Source organism: Ipomoea triloba, chromosome 7 (genome assembly GCF_003576645.1).
Source record: "Ipomoea triloba cultivar NCNSP0323 chromosome 7, ASM357664v1".
In the NCBI taxonomy this organism is placed as follows: Eukaryota; Viridiplantae; Streptophyta; class Magnoliopsida; order Solanales; family Convolvulaceae; genus Ipomoea; species Ipomoea triloba.
Genome location: NC_044922.1, coordinates 2,831,880 through 2,852,062, shown reverse-complemented (window position 1 = coordinate 2,852,062; position 20,183 = coordinate 2,831,880). Strand labels below are relative to the sequence as shown.

The following is a 20,183-nucleotide window of genomic DNA, read 5'->3' as shown; positions in this document are numbered from 1 at the left end:
GTTTAATAGTTATTATTCGTTAGATGTACTTAAAAAGTACTCATATATTTGTTGTTTGCGTTGCTCCAAAAAAGTGCAATAGTTATACATGAACCTGGGAAGGTGGACTCGTATCCATTTACATACTGAATGTTCACAATTTACACATTGAATGTTCAGTATGCAAATTGTGTATTTTGGACTCAAATACACAGAATAATTTGTCAAAAAAGTAAAGGAGAAATGGCAGAAATAATATATTGTGGACCATGGTTTACATTGTAAGATGAACTCTATATATGTGTGTGTGTGTGTTTGTTTATTTATTTGTATTATACTAAAAGTTCATTTCTAGTGTATTACATATTATTTTTCGCCAAACTCATTATGCTGTGGACCATAATATGAACCATGAATAAATGTTAATTTTTAATATACTGAAGATTGATTATTTGTTATACTTCAGTACAAAAATAATTAACATTCAATGTATTAAAAAAATAAAATTTTAATATATTAAAAATATAATTTATGTCAATGATTCACTTGCATGTTCTATGGTATAATGATTCTTATTTATGGGCCAATGTTAAATCATCATTGCATGAACTATTTCTGGGTTCTTCACAGAAGTTCACTTGCAAAAGTCTTAGAAAATGGTGAAGACTTTTCTTTTTGCCAAGCCTGTTATTTCCAATTTGGATAGTGTACACAGCCCAACACAGATAGCTCAATCAACATATTTGGCAACTTATATCATAAATATATGGTTTTGGAAAGAGTATATGATTTTTTAAAATATATAAACATCTAAGTCTATATTTTATGGGGTGGAGTGAAACTTAACTTATGCTAATTTTGGATACACCCTGTTTCTTGTTTCAAATGATTTAATAGGTGAACATAAATAAGAATTCAAGTTGAGAGTGAATCTAGTCTATCAAGAATAGACACATTTGAGTTTTGATATTTTGAGGAATACATGGTTGAAAGTTATTCCCATTTATTATATTAAGTTGGATTTGGATTAATTATTGGATGTTATAATTGTAGCCTTAGTGTTTGGATATGGGACCATTGTCACCTTATATGATGGATCAAGATACATAAAAATAATACTCTAGGTATATAAAAAATAGTACTAATAGTAACGAATCTATGTATTTATAATAGTGAATTTATATATTTTTTAGATCAACGTCCACTTTATAAGTTTGAATTTCAAACCTAAGAACCTATGCCTAAAGAATTTAGTGGAGAATGTAAATTGTAAGATGCGTCTCAAATGACATGCAAGTCCTCATTCGAACCATGTGTCTGCTAACAAAGCAAAACTTATGAACTTATTTTAGATAAATTAGCAAAACTTATGAACTTATTTTAGATAAATTGACTAGTTGAATTATGCAGCTTGGGCTCATGGGCAACTAGCTTATCTACTTCCTTATAGTTTTTTGCTAATTATGGTTACAAAACAAGTTTCATCTAAAGCACATCTTAGTATCTATCTCGATGATTATGGTCACAAAACAAGTTTCACCTAGAGCGGGTAGACTTTCATGTAAATCAAAGAGAAGATAGTAATAGTAAAATCAACAACCTGAACAAATGTATCAGCTATTTACTGCATGTGGCTGAATAGCCAATAAATTTTTTTAAGGTTAATTGTCAAATCTTAAAGCCTAGCTTATTCACAAATATTCTTTTGTTTCTATTTACACAATGGACATGGAGAGGATATAAACAGCATATGCAGCAAAGCATGAGGAGGGCTAATTAGGATGGGATGACAAACTAGACAGACTACACATATCTGATCAATGGTTAACTGAGATCAACTTCCACGCGCTCCGGGTTAGCCCTTTCGGTTTGGTTGGCAGCAAGTGCGACGCCCAGCTGCCCTTTATCGCCCGCCCCAAAGGCGAAGAGCTTACCAGATTCTGTGAGCGCAAATGTGTGCGCGTTCCAGTATATCGAATTGGTAAGACTTATCTGTACAACCCTCTCGTTCACCTGCTTCAGTGATGTCACGAGCTCGGGGCTTAAGATATTCGAGTGCCTATTTACCTGAAAATCGAGGCAGGCATTATACACAGAAACCTTAGCACTTAGAACACTGCATTTATACAAAATAGCATGGGCTAAGTTTTCGGGATATGACATTTTTCCCCGTTACATCCTCCTCACCCTGTCACCCGCATGCAACAAGTTCAATAAGTTTATATATTTACTCGCAATTTACTCGTTGCAGGTGATAAACACTAAACATAAACCCGAAGGAGTATATCTCTATCTTAAGCAAACATAACCTATCATGACTGAGAAAACCGAAACAAACATAGTAAAACCCGGCTGAAAAGCTTTCATAATATGACTTTCATAGTCTATTTAGTGAGCAATTGTTGGTTGCAATGCGGGTGAAACTAAGCCACTTTGACTTCAATTAATAACGTTAACACCTAAATCAAATTACTAGTTGCAGGTGATAACTAAACATAAACCCGAAGGAATATATCTCTATCTTAAGCAAACATAACCTAATTAAGGGTCAAAGCCAAACCTGTCCATCGGCCACGACACCATTGTGTCCAAGACTAGACGACTCTCCACAACCAAATGAATAGACATCGCCATCTTCAGAAACCACGAAAGTCGTATAGTCTCCCGTAGCAACGTGAACAGCTTTAATGTTACTCAGAGCTTCCACCACCTTAGGAGCCGATTCACAATCTTCATTCCCGTGACCTAAGCATCCATAACGGCCCCAGCCCCAGGTACAGACCCTTCCATCTTTCCCGACCACTGCAGCATGCCAAGCTCCGGCTGCAACCACTACTGGTTGAAGATTCAAAGTTCGAAACTGTTCAATTAACCTAGGGACCTTCTCATCAGTCCGAGTACCATGACCGAGCTTTCCACCCAAACCACAACCAACAGAATATACAGACCTAATATCATCAAAAGGCAAGAACATTTCAGTAACCATTTCAAGCCATTATTTTATGCTTATAATTGTACTGGTTTTTAAGAAACCAGGAAATTCAGTCAGGTAAACAAAAAAAAAAAAAGAGGAAAAAATTCAGTCCTGGATTCTAGCATGATGATGCATGTTCAAGAAAACATATGAAGACTAATATAGAGATGCATAATTCCTTAAAGTGAAAAGCTTAAAATTTTCATCATGAATGATCAATATAATTAAGATATCCATAAAAAGCTTATCTTTTTATACAACTATGAAGCTATTCTGGTTCCCTATGTCACTGGAATCATCTCGGGTCATATTGGCTTACCATGGCAAGAATACCCATTAATGCCAAGGTTAAATTTGTTCGAAAGTAAGAAGGAAAAAAGAAAAAGAAACAAAGAAGAACAACTGATAACGGGTTGGAGCCCTTCCCCTGAAAATAACCACCCATTGCAAACATTTCCCTTTTTTCTCAATCTATAAAATAACCGCAAAAGAAGCATGAATCTCGAGAAACATTCTCAATCTACAAAATGAATAGGGAGCTCACATTCCACTAGGTTGACAAGCCAAAGCAAGAAGGTAGCAGTATCCTGCTGCGATTTGCACAACTGGTATATTCTCGAGTGCCCCAAGCAAAGGGCGGGGCTCCAAATCAGTTGGCTCTGTTTGGTGACCGAGTTTATGTTCATTCCCCCAACAAAATGTGTAAACCCTTCCTTCTCTTGATAGTACGGCTGTGAAGAAATTTCCAATTGCAGCTTGTACAACAAAGATGTCTTTCAAAGATTCTACCAACTGTGGGGTAGTTACTGTTTTATTCCCTTGGACTCCATAATCAGCTTCACCAAAGGAGTCCTTACCGAAAGCATAAACCCTTCCAGCATCACTAATCAGCATTGTCCGGCCAGCTCCAACTGCTGCATGAATAATGCGGATGCCTTGCAGAGATCTGCATCATAGCAAGCTGTATTAAGTTCTCTTTGAAACCCTCGAGAACTCTACTCTTACGGCATGAGGCCCTATTACAAGACTACAAAGTATCAACCTAATATGGCGTGGCCTCCACTCCTCCTCGGTGGTTCCAACACCAAGCTGCCCCGAGTTGTTAGAGCCAAATGCATATACGACTCCTTTTGAAGTCACTGCAATACTATGCCCGGGGCCTGCTATTGCTTGTGAGGACTCTCGCCTTGAACATGCTTCCCCGGCCAGCAAATATCTCAGGACAAGCTTCCACGAGCCCCCACATCTTTGCTTCAAATCTTGCTGTTCTTCTTCGGTCATTGGCTTAAATACAGCTCTCTTATGGCACATATCTAGAGCTGCCAGCTCTGCTAAAGAGAGCTGAAAATCAGGCGGGAAGTGTGCAGGCTGCCTGAAGAACGAACAAGTGGCCTGCAAAACCACATTATAATTCAAATCAGCAGAGCAACATCAATTCTCAAGCCAAACATAGTGCACTTCAAAGATACTAAAAGGAAGAAACACATGCCTCTAGTATCGCGAGGTCCTGTGGATCCAAATTACACCCGGTAAGGACATGAAGGACAATGGAGGGATTGGCAGACAACGGGAACTCCCCAGGACGAGTGTTTCCAAAACAATGCCTCTGTTGTTTTTGAAACGTTGGCACGGGAGAGGTCACAAGAGTAGCAATGGGTTGCTCGGCAATGTTACAGTATTGAACACTCGGGGTTTCACTCGCTGTGGTGTCCATGGGCACTGCTCTACTCTGCAGTGCCCTAATCTGAGCAGGGGAGACTGAAGATCTCAACTAGTCCTAAAAACCAAACAAGAACATTACACCAAAACCACATTACTCCCAATGTTGAATGAGACATGTTATCTAAACCAAATTTCCATTTTTAGCTTTGCTACTAGTAGTAATCCAAATGCAAATAATTACCTTAAACTAAAGGCTGATAGAATAATTTGCAGCTTCAAGCCTACAACCACAATAAACCATCATCACTAGATATATCTTTAAATTCTCAATACTGCTTACTGACAACAATTAACTGACCAATAGAATACTAAAACAACAATTCAGAAAACAATAAAACATCCTCTGTGCACTAAAATTGATTCCCAGGTCAGAAATGTCCCAAATAGTTAACAGTCCACAAGATCATAACCTCACAAGAAAACAAAACCAACAAAGTGAACTCACAATTGGATCAAACCATCTAAAACTCGAAAAAGAAACTCATTTTAACTAGCCAAAAGTCAAGAAATGCCCAGATATTCAACAGCACGCAACACAAACACACTCAAACAAGAAACCAATATCAGGAGGTTGTAGATACATGAAAGGCAAGGAAAACTGTTACGTGAAGAATACCAATCTTTCCATGGAGCATATTCTATACCCAGAAAAAGAAAAGAATTTTCCACGCCCAAACAAGTATACTATTTCACACAAGTGTGTCCTACTCACGAAACAGTCAAAAACTCACAACCCACACCAGACATGACAGATAAAAATTTGATCTTTGGTGATCCGGGTCTCAAAACATCATCAAATAATCCACGAAAAACCACCGTCAATTCAATTCATCGTCCGAGAGGAGAGCAAAAAAAATTGAGAATATATGCAATAAAGTCCAAAAAGAGAACACGGGTATGTATCGATTCTTTGCATTGCGATCATTACAGATCCAAGGAACAGAAAATTAAGGAACAAAAATTACATTAAACAGAGACCCCAAGATTCCTCAAAACCCATGCGAAATCTTCCCAAAATTTTCTGCCTTTGTTTGTAAAATCACCAAAAATCTGTGCAATTCTAATCAAGCGCAAGTGGGTAATAGTCAGATCAAAAGGGTCAATAGAAGAAAAAGAGACCTTGACAGAGAAGTTTGAGAGAGAGAGAGAGAGAGAGAGAGGAGGAGAAGTTTTATATGCGGAATGAATGATGAAATGATGTGTATATATTGTAGTGTTAGCTTTATTTTCTCTAATGGGGAAGGATTGAACCAAAGATAGAGATGATGAGGTGTCTCTTTCTGCCTGTGCTAATATACACGAGTCTCCAGCATGGCCATTTGCATAGGAGTTTTATACAAAAAAATTCCTTAATGTAATAATGTTTGGTTAGGATTATAATTTATTTATTTTTTTGCCCCCTAGGATTATAATTTTTTTTGGAAAACCCCTAGGATTATAATTGAGGTACGAAAATCCTAATATTTTAATAATTTATGATAAAATGTGTAACTCTTATTATGAATGATCTCATTTATTTAAGGATTATTATACAAATTTGGACTTGGAACATTTGTTGTAGCGCTTATGTAATTATATGGGATCGTAAGTTCATTGAATAATCCGGTTGTACTCCAATATGGAAGGGTGGGTTCGAGTATCAGTGAAGACGATATTGACTCTTTGTGATTCAATAGATTGAAAAAGTAGTTATGAACAGATACTGCATTATAACAGAGTCAATAGTACTCAAAGGAAAAAAAAAAGACTTGTTGGTTGCACTCTAGGTCTGTAAAAGTGCACTCAAGTTGGTTGCAGTGTAACGTATCAATGAATACACTTTGAAACTTTGCACAATATCTAAAATTCGTAATAATTATGAGAATACAATTATACTTTTTTCTCTTTAACAGTGCACTTTAGATCTGTAAAAGTGCACTGTTGGTTGCACTGTTGGTTGCACTGCAACGTATCAATGAATACACTTTGAAACTTTGCACAATACATATCTAAAATTCGTAATAGTTATGAGAATACAATTATGTTTTTTTCTCTTTATTTATTTTCGAGTCATTGGTCATCAATGACTCATCTCATAATCTCATATTGACGAATGATAGTAATTATATATGTGTATCAAGATAAATTAGTTTTACACTCGCATTGAGCGGTTAATTTAATGTCCAAAATTGTATTTAAATAAGTAATTCAAAATATATCAATGTAAGATTATATATGAGAATTTCATTATAATTGACATTAAAATTATTATTTAATTTGTATTTTTCTAAAAATAATTATCTAAATACTTATTGTAGTTGATATGGTATTGGATAGTAGATACTACTTTTGGTTGGAACTACTATAAGTTTTGTTAATTCGCTTTTGGATAGATTTGTCATTATCTTCGTCTTCATTGCTTGTCCACTTCTTTTTTGTTGATAGTGTCTCATGTGTAATTGAGTTACTGGTGTTAGTATGCAAAAGTAATCTCACATTACCTAAACAAAACTTGGTAATCAGATTACCTCAAATATACCTCCATTTCCTACGTGGCAGTAACCTTATATTACCTTCCATCTAAGATTATCTAAACCAAACATGGTAATCTAACACTATCTTTCTCAGATTACTAAGGAAATCTCAAATCCCTTGAACCAAACGCCCGCTAAAGAAATAAATGCATAGAATCCATAAGTTTATTCAATTTTCTTATACTAATATTTATAAAATTGGTCCCGTCATTTTTAGTCATTGATCATCCTAGATGAATAGATCAAATTAGTCCACATAATTATCACAAGAAACCTAGTTCTATATATTGATCATTTGTTTTAAAAATGCAAGAAAATGAATTTTTAAGATTTCTTATTTTATAATTTTTTATGCTCAATTTTGAATGTTATATATATAATTTGGCTAATTAATTTACCAAAGTTAATGTTAAATTTTATATTGTAATTTTTAATACACTAACATATTCATAGTGCTAGTTTTTCATGCGCATTGCGCAGATAAATAATGTCAATGATTATTTATAAATAATCACTTCAAAGTATATCAATGCAAGATTATATATATAGGAGATATTTATGCATATGTAATTGAATGTTAAATTTGTTTATTTAAATTAGTAATTCAAAGTATATGAGGGCAAGATAATATATGAGATATTGATTATAATTATCACTAAAATAAATGTTTGCAACTTTGTAATAACGCTAGTCTAAATACTTAGTCTAAAAACAATAGTCTAAATAAATACTAATTTTGGTTTGAATTTTTCTAAGTCTTATTAATTCTCTTTTGAGTAACATTGTCATTGTCTTCATCTTCAATACTTGTCATCTTCTTATTTATTGGTAGTGTGTCATTTGAAAAAAAAATGCTTAATTGAAGACCTAAATGTCCTTGTAGTTTACGAAATTTAAACGATTTTGTTGATTAAGGACAAAAAAATGGTCATGTCACAATAATATTGGAATCAAAGGATGATGTTTTGAAAAAAATTGACTAAAAGTGGATTGACACCTATAAATCTAGAACAAAATATGAAATTAACTAACAATAATAATAATAAATAGTTTTATGTTTAATTAAATCTTAGTATTTTGAATTTTTGAACTTTATACTAATTTTATTATGAATTATTTAGACTCATTATTGACTTTAAGACTTTGTATTAATACTTATTTAAAGTACTTCCAATTAACTCCGTCCTTTGGTGTCATACTAGCTAGTTTTGGCTCAAAAAGATGACAAGTATACTCTTAGAGAGTAAAACTTTAACTACATTATCTAATTTTATTATTAGAAGAAAAAGACAAAATAAAAATTATGACTCATTTTTTTTTAAATCAATCGATCAAAGCATGTTATGTTATTGAAGAGTAAAAAATGAAAATACATATAGCATTACTTTTTTAAAACTCTTTTTTAACTCGTTGTTGCAACAGGAAAAGCCAAAACATGAGACATATATAATTGGGGAGCAAGTGAATATTTACTGCAATATTCATTTGTCTAAAGTAACAATCAATTCAAAATTCACCAAAAAGAAGAATCCAATAACTTCATCCTGCATGTAAGGATGCTTGGATGCCATTTTAGTCAATAACTTGTAAGCCTCTTCTTTATTGTAATCAAAGTTTCAAACCCTTTTTGTGTTTCTTCCCATTGGCTTATCTCCTTGCCTTTACCCTACTTTCAAGTAGCTTACAAATATTTAAATATATCTTCCATTATTTATTTATTTTTGTTTCATTTTTATTAGTTTTATTTTTGTGACAATGAAAACTTTCAATCTCTATCCGAGGGTGTAATAAGTAATAACTCACAAAGAATCTTACTTATATGTAATAATAGCCCACAAACCAAGATGCTAGGGTGCTGGCAGGAATCGAACTCATAAAAAATATCCTGGTGCAAGAATTACGTTTTACACACTTACACATCTTTCTAAACTTTATTTATTCTTTTGGGTAACGAGGAAAACGTACAGCCACTACTAATAGGTGTGTATTGAATAAACCTCGCATTATGACCCAGTAGGTAAAGAACTACAAGGAGGTAAACCATCCTAATGAGCAACATGGATGAGTTGCCCCCAACTCTATTTATTCTTATTAATAAATGAGATGGATATTGAGTCATATCCCTTATTCAATATTTTATGCATTTATAACCTTCTCGTATGAGAATCATATTCCACATATTCATCGGTCACCCCTTTTAAAACTTTATTTATTTCTATTGATAGATGAGATGGATATTGAGTCATATCCATTTTCAGTATTTTAAAGCCAATAATACTCCTTTATTAGATTTGTTCATTACCTCTTGAAAATTGTAATGATGTTTGTTTAGTGAACCGTACACACTTTTTAAAATAAGATTATTGTAAAGTGTATAATACTTTATTTATAGAAATAGAATATTATATTGACAACAATAATTGCAGTCCAAATAATCATATAGTGGACAAGCTTTGTATTAGAAACCGAGTTACATCTTGACTTGCACTCAGCTCAATGAGAAGTGCATATATTTGCATACAATTGAAGGTTTTCTTTTTTCTTTTTCTTTTTTAATTTTATTTTTTTAGAGGAAAGAGGGAGGGTTAGTTTTTTTTTTTTTTTTTTTTAATACCACTAAATTAAAAATATTTTTTTTTATATCATGACTTCCTGGTATAAGTAGCAGAGTAATGGAAAACAAAAATATAAGAAATGAAACACGTACATTTGACAAACGTGCAATTATATATATAGGTTTGCGTTCAATTAAAAACTGGGTAAGAATGTGCAAACTATTAAATGAATGTACACAATCTAATATTTTAGACACATAATGCACCCTATAATAGGTTGTGTGAATTTATTTTGATTCTAGACTAATTAATTCCTGGACCCGATGAACTAGCTCCAAGAATCAATTTTGTACTTAACCATGTATCCCAACTTCGCTGGATTAATTCACTTCTATGCAAAGGAGCTTAATCCTACCCAGTATCCCAACTTCACTGGACTAATTCCTGAATCCCACAAGGCCATGAACCAACTTAAAGACTAAACATCAAAGTATACACTTTTATGCATAAGGAGCTCATCTCAACCCTAATTCAAGAGCTTGCTTCAACACCCCCACACAAAATTGTATATATCTACTCACAAAATGTCCAGACTTAATCTAACTCTGGAAACCCAATTTTTATACCGTCCGTGACAGGATTCAAACTCCTATCATGTCCTTAAAAATAAGTTTTAAATACAACTTCTCAACTGAATTACTCTCCAAGAAAATTTATATATTTTAAGGAGTTTGAGTGTTGGAGGATTGGAAACACAACAACTATTGTGCCGATTTAGAGATTTTTATTCCACAAAATTTTGCAAAATGCGTGTTGGTTGTTATCATATTTTAAATTTATTCTTACATTATAATTGCATATATCATGTTAAAAGATTCTATGCTATGTTTTTTAAAGTAAGAGTGAAACTTTACGAATATGATTAGTGGCGAATCATGATTAGTTTTACCTTATGAAGATACCAAATTAAATGTTGTATGGAAAAAATTAAATAGGTAAAATGTGAGGTGATATGATATTTGAGAATATACTATATACAGGAGCTTTTCTCGTTCAAAGACAACGTTGGACTTCTCTTTAGGGCATTAAGTACGCAATCGCATGTTCTCCCAAGCAGGTTACTGTGTCATTCTGACAGGCAATATGAATTCATTGCGTACAGGAATTGGCTAGTTGAGGCAATGACTTGTAGCAGTGGCCATACTATTTTATTATGTTTACTATATTTTTTTATTGATTCCATGCTTAATATTTATTAGTTAATTTTGACTTATTTGATTTAGTTAAACAATCAGTATAATTATTTGATCAATTAACTTTTTGTAACAGCTTATTGTTTTAAAACGTTAAAATTCAAAAAGTTTTTCAAAACAACTTTTTTTTTTAATCAGCTTTTTGAGAAAGTCATTTTGCCATGTAATCAGCTACCAGGAGTACCAGCTAATTTACCAAATCACTAACTCAATCAACTAATAACTATTAGCTAACAACTATTTACCAAATACTCCCAATATAATTTTTCGATCAGTCAATTGTACACTAAAAGTAATTTTATTTATTTTTATTCATGCTAGATAGAGTATCAAACTTTTAGTGGCATCAAAGTAATTTTCATAAATTTTAAGGCAGGCGAAAACTCTCCTAAATTTTAAGACAACAAACAAATTTTTTACGTTATTTTTCAAATTAGATAAATATAAAGTAAACACATTTTTTTTCTTTTTATAGTTTTTCATTTCTAAAAATAATGAAAAATATCTCTAGTTAGGAAACACACACCATATTTTATTATGTTTTAAATTTACATTCTAAGGTATTGATCACCAAGCATATATTCAGGTTTCCTTGGTTGTTCGACGTAATATTGTTCGCTTTCCGGTGTTCAAAGACAACATTCGACTTGTGGCTATGCTCGCCTTTGGTTGCAAGAAAAGACAAATTACATCATAGACCTAGGCTCTACTAGATGTTCAAATAAACATGTATAACATATTAAAAATCAACTTGTATCAAAGATCCATTTTGCAACTGAAAAAAAAGAAAAAGAAAAAAAAAGAAAAAAAAAAGATCCATTTTGTAATATGACAATTATTATATAGTCGACCACTAAACATAAGATTCATTTTTAGTACATTAAATATATATTTTTTAAATATTTATTTTTAGTGTACTAAAAATTCATTTTTAGATAGTGAAATGAACATTCAATATACTAAAAATAAACATTTATCAATGATCTATCGTATAATTTGTCACAAGATGGACCTAGTCCAGATTGGGAAGAAAAATGGGCCATGCTCATGACATAATTTGGTTAATGTTGGAGCCCAAAAGGTGATCAAAATTACTCTCAAGGCCCAATTATAGAGCTTGTGAGTTGTGATCAGCACATTCAGAAACACGATTTTCCAGTTCAAGAAGTGACGATAAGGAAGTATTGGTAGGGGTATCAAATATGAGGTGGAAAGCTCTCCAATCACAGCTTTAGGATAAGACCACAATCTTGAATCCAATTTCTGATTGGATCTCCTGTCATCTCATTCTATATTCCATTTTCCTATTCCCCAAAACACCATTACAGGGTGGTTTATTCACTTCAGTGCATTCTCTCAGCTTCCCACCCATTTCTTGTGCAAAAATGGCAGCCACCATTGCTACAACCGCCATGCTCAATGCCAAGAGCTTAACCACAGCCAAAGCGTCCATTAACCCTGTCAAGCCAAAACCCATCATCTCACTTCTCTCCATGAAAAACCTTCCCAAGGGACTCTCAGCCTGCAACACAGACAAGTCTGTTGTTTCATCTGCCCTCACCGGAACAGCCCTGGCCGGGGCGATCTTCTCCGCCCTGAGTGTGTCTGAGCCGGCTTTCGCCGCCCAGCAGATAGCGGAGATAGCTGCCGATGGAGACAACCGTGGGCTGGCACTCTTGCTGCCCATCATCCCAGCCATAGCTTGGGTGCTCTTCAACATCCTCCAGCCTGCACTGAACCAGATCAACAAAATGAGGAGCACCAAGGGTGTGATCATCGGGCTCGGGCTTGGCGGCCTGACTGCCGCCCAGTTCATTCACCCCTACGCCGCATCAGCCGCCAGTGAAGTGGCGGCACTGGCCGATGCTGCCAACGACAGCAGGGGCCAACTCTTGCTCATTGTGGTCGCCCCGGCTCTGCTCTGGGTGGGTTACAACATTTTGCAGCCTGCTCTGAACCAGCTCAACAGGATGAGATCAGAATAATAGTCCTGCTTTACATGTACTTCTCAAGTATTTTGTATGTATCAAATATCAATCAACTTTTTCTTTTTTGAAGACCAGCTTAATTACTCTGGTGATTCTTGAAATCTATGTGTGATACTTCAATACTTAATTGAAAAGGGAAAAAAATTCTTAAACCAGTAAATCAGAACACATTAACATGGTGCACGAATCTTGGATATTAGACTCAAAGAAAACAAAAACAATTCTTTTTTTCAAAAGATGTTTTCATAAGAAATAGAGTGTCAACACATAAATCAAGAGGTCCTCCATTTTCCCCCCAGAGAGTATGAAAAGGTTTCCATAGGAAAAAAAAATCTTAAGTCATTACTAGTTTGGTTCACTGTCTGGAACAAAATCAATAGCCTTGCTGTCAGTTTCAAGTTGGAGTTGAGTAGCTGTCATCTTGGCCTTCTTGAATCGTCTAGAGCTTCTCAGAATCACATCCATGGTTAAGTTCTTCGCACTTGAAAGGCTGTTGAAATACACAGTATTTCATGAGCAATGGGAGTTTAACAAGTAAAATAACACCAACTTGTGAACAAGGTTGCAAAAATCGCTAGGTGTTCCTTCACTTCTTTGGGCGCCGGCCAACGCCTAGGCGCCGATTAGGCGCGATTTTTGCAACATTGCTTGTGAGTGAACAATCTAAACAGAACTAATTTTAATTTGAGTAATGCTATTTGCAAACACAATTTTATACAAGACTATACACAAGCTGACTTGGCTTTAAAAGTATTCCTAGAGACTAATGTCTTGCCACTGATGTTATTTCTACAAGATGCAGTGTGATTTTGATGTGAAAACTGAAGAGTAGAGGGCAATCCTATGAAAAGATTATTAAAATATGAAACCCAAGGGCATATAAGCATGCTAGCCTGAGTGATAACAAGAAACCCAGAATTTTTTTAAAAAATAAAAATTAAGCCAGTACGTTGAAGTTTTAAACTAAAAATAAAAAATAAAAAATAAATCATAAACCTCCATGAAATTTGTCAACAAGGCATCCAACTATATAAGTAATGAACAAACAAGTCAAACTGGTAATGTGTGAAGGCACCCCCAACCCAAAATAATAATACAAAACAAAAAGATGCATCAAGAATTACTTAAATCCAATCATGTCTTTCAGAGGTGAAGGATAAAATATCAAACTTACTTTGATTTAATGTTACGCTCCCCATGACTCTTGTTCCTTTTCGCACCATTGGCTCCTATCAAATCAAGATGGCAATGAAAAAGATCAGCTGAAATTGTAAAACGCTTTTGATTTGTAACTATCTTGAATAAATTGCAAGTACATAACTAAAATAAAATGGACACCAAGCAAAAAGAAGGGGAGATTTTCCTCTGTTTTTTTCCCTATTTTATTAGTAATATACATTCTCCATCATTATTCTGGTGTGCGCTTTGATAGTGGAGTGGAAAATGGAATCCTATAATGACTCTACAATACCAAGGAGAAAGTAGGAGGACAATGAAGAGTTCAAATTTCTAAAGTACCGTTTCTGGAAGAATGATGACTTAATTCACTTCCACCAACTGAAAAGCCAGATGATGAAGAATCGGATGGAGTTCGAGTGCTGGCATCAGAATTTCCAGCCCCATTGTCATCACAATAATTACCAGATCCATCATCCCTAAGAGCAGCACTTGGTGAAGTAATAACCCCTGTAATCTTATCAGTAACCTGTTTACTAGACAAACTCTTGTGATTTGAGCCTGACTGTGATCTATCTGTTTTACATTGGGGAAATTTTTGAGAATGCGTTGGGCTTGATGTTGAGATTGATTCATCAAAAGATATGTTATTCTCAAATGCAGAAGCCAAAGCATCCTTTGGGTTCTCTGAACCATGAACAGCAGGGTTTCCAGCCTCCTGAAGAGTATTGCTCCTATTATCATTAGAGTAGGCTAGTCCCTTTATCTCGGTTTCTGCTACATTTAGGGAATTCTGATTGGACTGAAGCTTAACCTTAGACTGTTTATCATACTTTGACTTTCCAAGTTCAGTGCTACTGCTATGCTTATATTCAGGATTCACATTCTCATCCTTAGCTAGTGAGTTCACCAAGCCCCCTTTTACAGATTTCTTCCCTGCTTTATTCTCCCTCTTTGATTTCACTGATTTCTTCACCTTATCAGAAGAAACACCCTGGCGTTGTTGTGAGCCAGGAACAAAGTAGCTCCTGAAGTTAACTGCTCCACAATTATCAGTACTGACTTCGGTTTGTAGCTCCACCCGACTATTATCCTCGGGATTTCCTGGGGCCTGTCCACTATTGCCAGCACCTTCCACAAGCTCAGCATCAGTAACAGCAACTTGGGCAACATGATCATCTTTAGCTGTTCCTGACACCTCAGCAACATTAGACGAATGGTGCATGACCGACACATTGTCATTTGATACTTCAACACCAACTTCATGATCATTCTTAGCCAAAACTGAATGGCTCTGCCCACCAATACTGCTATTCCTTTTTTTCTTTTTTTTTGCCTTCTTTTCTGTATTTTCTTCATCCAACTGACTTTTACCAGTTTGAATCACCTGCAAAGGTCCATTCTCATTAAGTACTTTCTTAGCAGGTAGATGTTCTGCCTCACTCTCATTAACTTTATCAATTTCTACATGAGAACCTGCAGCTTTAGTATCAACTAGTCCTCCTGATGCATTTTTTATTTCCATGCCGTTCAAGTGGCTCTGGTCCTTAGATCCATCAATAAAAAGGTCAACGGTGGGGAGATCTGGAGAGACCCCCAAAGTAACATTTGCAGGATCCAAACTAGAATCTTTTTTTGTTGTAAGAGACTTCTTTGAGTTTCTTCTCTTTTGACTTCCACCAGTGTTTTCATGTTTTTCAGTGGCATTGGCATTAGAAAGCTCAGCTCTAGACACTGTTTCCAGTTGTTCAGAGATCATATCTGCTTTTCCACAAACCGGAGATACGCAATTTTCTAATTGCATATCTACATCTTTTGCAGATGAGTCCCCTTTCTCCAATGTTGTTGTCTGACCAGTCCGGACATGAGGCATCAAGCCTTCAGTTTTTGCAGTATCTTGAGTCACGGGTTCACTAGCTTCCACATTTACTGCAGCTGATGAAATTCCACTCACCAGATCTACATCTGCCTCCTCTAATTTATACTGAGTTTTTCCTGCTATCTTCTTGGCACTTTTTCTCTTCCTCTTAGTTCTTTCAGTATTTCCGTCTTCAGTCCTCTGAATAGCATCCAATTTAGATGAGAGGTTTGCAGTCTCTTCATTCCCATGATGCGAGGGTAGACACATTTCAGGCATTTTCATATCAGGTTCACAGGTCTCTGGCAACTTTCCCTCTTTCTCAATCATGTTATGATGATCTGCTTCGATTTGGGGCACCGTGATTTCAGTTTTCCTAGTCTCATCATTCCCATAATCATCAGTGGATAATTTCAACACAGTTGCCTGATCAGTATTAACTACATCTGGCTCAAACTGAATACTTGCACTCAACCCCTTGGACTTCATTTTCTTAGGTTTCTTGTCATGCTTTGTTCCCCCCTTAGTATTCACATCTGCTTGAACATGGTCTGAAGGTGGGCATATTTCAGAGGCAGTCACTTCAAGATCACAGGTCACCAAAACTTTGCTATCATTTCCAACCTTGTTAGTGGCATCTGCTTCAATCTCTGGCACGGTTCTTTCCTTGTCGGTCTTATCTGATCCATTCTCAGGAATGCTGCTTTCATCTTTCATAATCTCATCAGTTGCATGATCAGCAGTGAAATTCAACACAGATATTGAAGTATTACTATTAGGCTCGTCATAGTGTTTAATCTCTGACTCCTGTTGAATTCTTGCATTAGACTTCTTCTTCTTCTTCTTCCGTTTATTGTCATGTTCTACAACTCCTTTGTCAACTGACAAGTCAGAAGAAGGTAATAGATGTTTCGAACTTGTAACTTTTTCACTCTGATCTGATGGCTTAGGTTTTGGAGAATACACAGTTTCGACATAATTATCTGGTAATAAATTCTGCTCTTCAATTATATTAGGAAGATCAGTCTTGAGCCTTGGACTGTTGGACACAACACTTTCATGTGTAGGATGAAAGATGCTAGTATCTTTAGTCTGATGCTCTTCATTGACCGGTGGTGGACATTCTTTAGAGTTGGCAAAGTGACTTTTCCTTGATGATGTTTTTTCATTTACTTCAGATTGAGTACATATAGTAGTGTGGGCAGCACCGAAAGAATTATCTGAACTGTTAAGAGCAACTCCTGAGTTTGTTTCCAGTCTCCTTTCCATCTCAATATTTTGAGAAGAATGCATAGACATTACTATCCCATCATCAGAGGCTAATAAGGTCTTTTTTGCATTACTTTTGCTCTCCTTATGCTCTGAATCAGATCTAAAATTTCCATTTTCTAAAGATTCTTTTAAAGCATTTGGACCCACCACTAATGTTTCTTGCTTGTGTTCCATTGAATCCTCAGCAATTCTAGTTTCTAATGTATTCTCTCCCTCGTTTTGCAGTGCAGCCGACCCAGATTCTGCTACTTCTGTAAGCATGTTGTCTTTATTTTTGGCTTTGTTATTCCTTACACTAGACACTTCTGAACCAGTCTCATCGTGAGTACGTTTCCTTCTAGCACCAGACTTTCCTTTCTTTTTTATGTGAACTGGAACTCCTTCATTGTCATTTGCTGATGTATTTTCATTTCTGACAGTTTGAAAGTTCTGTGAATCATTGCCACCTTCAAGAACAGGTTTATGAGGTGCATCTTCCCCCTGCTTCAATTTCTGTCTTTTAGCCAAAGGACCTTCTACAGGTATTCCCTTTGAACTATCACTGGACTTATAGTCCTTCAGCTCATGGCTAGGAGTGGTGAATGCCTTCTCTTGATCAATTGGTCTAGACACTATCTTTTTCTGAGCGGAGGACAAATCTCCACGGCACTCATCTTTTCCCTGTCTAATGTCCATCCCCAAGTCAGCTGGGACTGCAACAGTAGTATCCCTTAGAACCAAGGCTTTTGAAGGATCGTCTGGAAGAACATAGTCCGAAACATCTTCAGCATAATTTTTTATGCAAAGTAACCCTACTTGGTTGTTACCATCATGCATATCACCCGTTTTGTTGGAGATCTGATCCACCGAAATAGAACCAGTGACATAAAGGAACCAATTTCTCTGGGTTCCTTGAAATGCAGTCTTAACAAGCATTGAATCAGGCAGATGATAGAATCTCCCTTTCCGTTTCACCTGCCAGGATTACAAGAGAGCACAAGGATGAAAAATTAATCAAAAGGGGAACATTTAGCATGAAAACACATGCCAGAGCAGCATACCTTCACAGAATGGATCTTTATCTCTCCCATCTCAGGTAAACACTGCAAGTGTTCCAACACTATCTTCTCTGCATACCGGAAACACTAAAGCATTAACCTTAATGTCAAAGCAGTAGATTCATCAAACACTCACAGCTTAGTGCAATCCAACATAACTCAATGCCAAATATTTCTCTCTCAACTATCTAACTCACACCAAAATCAATACAATATCAACAATAAATGATAAACTAACCCTAACAATTTCTCATTAACCGCAAAAAATTTGAAAAACAAATGCAGATTATAACTTATAACCTACCTAATCAATATCCCATGTACTATCTACGCACTTTAACCTACGTTAGAAAACTATAAACATCATTTCTATAGGGGATTGGGGGCTTACTTTTGAGATCAGAGACAGTGTCGAGGTCGGATACCATCATGGCAAGGTGCGTATCGAGGTCGGTGTCGATGAAAACAGAATTGTACGATGTCGCCGGTGCCGCAACGATTGCCGCGCCGTCATCGGAATCCGCCTCCTCCCGACGTCGTTTCGCCATTGATTATCAGGGAACTGAATCCTGAGAGCCGCTATTAGATGGGTGGGGGAAGCTCAATAAGCAGCTCTGGAAACTGTAATCATGCCATGGAGGTTTTGCTGTGGTTTTAGGCTTCGGCTGTTCTGCTTATGCGGTATTTATAGTGGTCGCCGTTTCGGTACTTTCACGGAGGGTTTTAGTATGAAATTTTTTTTACGGAGAGCTTTAATTAATTAAAAAATAAAATCGAAATAGATGGATTTTTTTTAAAATAAACTTCAAATTTTCATTAAGTAGCATTAGCCGATACGGCAACAGGAAGGAAAACAGGAGGGCTATTTGTCCACTCTCTACAACCGGCATTGAAGATAGCATTCCGATCAACAAATAAGTTATCGTATTAGCAAGTCACTTAACAAACATAAAATTAATAAAAAACAAACATAAAGTTAATTTTAGAGAAGTCATTAGCTAATTTTTGAATGTCTTCAAGTACAAACTACAAAATCAAAGGAAGAGTTACTGCAAATATTCCGATCTTCCGACCTTAAATGACAAGTCAAGCATCTGACCCAATTCAATTTGTCTTCATGATTATTATATTGAGCGGAATTGGAATACCCATAATTTGATCTATTTCATCTTCCTTATAGAGATCATTTATGATAGATATCCTTGTCCTAGTTGTTGCCTTGCATGTCTAAGTAGGAAGGAAACTCTTACTTCTGCCAAATGATCAAGCATAGGGGTCTTAATAAAAGGAGAAAATATTTGTGGCAGCCAAGGGTCTTTTAAAACATTGTTTGAATCCTCATTGCCAACTCTCCATCTACAGTTATTTTTAATAAAAGATTGTGTTTCCAGTATGCTTCTCCAAACAAATGAGGGGCTGCCACCAAGCTATGCTTTAAGAAAGGATGAATTTCAAAATTACTTGGCCTTGAAAACTCTTGAAACCAAGGAGTTAGGAAACATGATAATTCTCCAAGCTTGTTTTACACGATGGAAATTTTAAACTTCCATTATGCACTAGTACCAGGAAAAAAAAAAAAAAAGCAAAGAAATCTGAATTTTCGTTACAATTATTTTTAAAAAACAATTCACAGACAAAATCGTAAATAAATGAATAAGAACTCGCATCCCATTTTTTTAACTAAAGGGACGTAGTTTGTATATATTAAAAAATAATAACTTGTGGTCCCCTTTCTCCCAAAAGGGCCGCGGAAACTCCGCATTTAAAAAAAATGGTTATAACTTTTTACGACCCTTTCTCATATGATAACTAGAACCTTCTTCAATCTCGTAAGGAACAATAAGATAATTATTCAC

General features: G+C 35.5%; 3 protein-coding genes across 4 annotated transcripts; 1 reads left to right on the top strand and 2 right to left on the bottom strand.

Annotated features, from left to right (window-relative positions):
• Nucleotides 1-1,566: 1,566 nt before the first annotated feature.
• Nucleotides 1,567-5,920, bottom strand: LOC116025104 (ultraviolet-B receptor UVR8). Of its 2 annotated transcripts, none has more exons than XM_031266194.1 (7): nt 5,641-5,920; nt 4,857-4,896; nt 4,443-4,730; nt 3,996-4,345; nt 3,498-3,899; nt 2,540-2,927; nt 1,567-2,046 (listed from the first exon to the last, which is right to left on the bottom strand). In XM_031266194.1, the coding sequence occupies exons 3-7, from the start codon at nt 4,665-4,667 to the stop codon at nt 1,804-1,806; spliced, it is 1,608 nt and encodes a 535-aa protein (XP_031122054.1). In that variant the 5' UTR covers nt 4,668-4,730; nt 4,857-4,896; nt 5,641-5,920; the 3' UTR covers nt 1,567-1,803. The 2 variants fall into 2 exon arrangements, with proteins under 2 accessions (XP_031122054.1, XP_031122055.1); XM_031266195.1 differs by having other exon boundaries at nt 5,795-5,900.
• Nucleotides 5,921-12,256: 6,336 nt separating this feature from the next.
• Nucleotides 12,257-13,053, top strand: LOC116024995 (photosystem II core complex proteins psbY, chloroplastic). Its single transcript, XM_031266044.1, has one exon. The coding sequence runs from the start codon at nt 12,382-12,384 to the stop codon at nt 12,979-12,981; it is 600 nt and encodes a 199-aa protein (XP_031121904.1). The 5' UTR covers nt 12,257-12,381; the 3' UTR covers nt 12,982-13,053.
• Nucleotides 13,054-13,160: 107 nt separating this feature from the next.
• On the bottom strand, nt 13,161-18,978 carry LOC116024993. Its single transcript, XM_031266043.1, has 5 exons — nt 18,719-18,978; nt 18,331-18,398; nt 14,503-18,244; nt 14,159-14,213; nt 13,161-13,474 (listed from the first exon to the last, which is right to left on the bottom strand). The coding sequence occupies exons 1-5, from the start codon at nt 18,873-18,875 to the stop codon at nt 13,330-13,332; spliced, it is 4,167 nt and encodes a 1,388-aa protein (XP_031121903.1). The 5' UTR covers nt 18,876-18,978; the 3' UTR covers nt 13,161-13,329.
• Between the last annotated feature and the right edge of the window lie 1,205 nt (nt 18,979-20,183).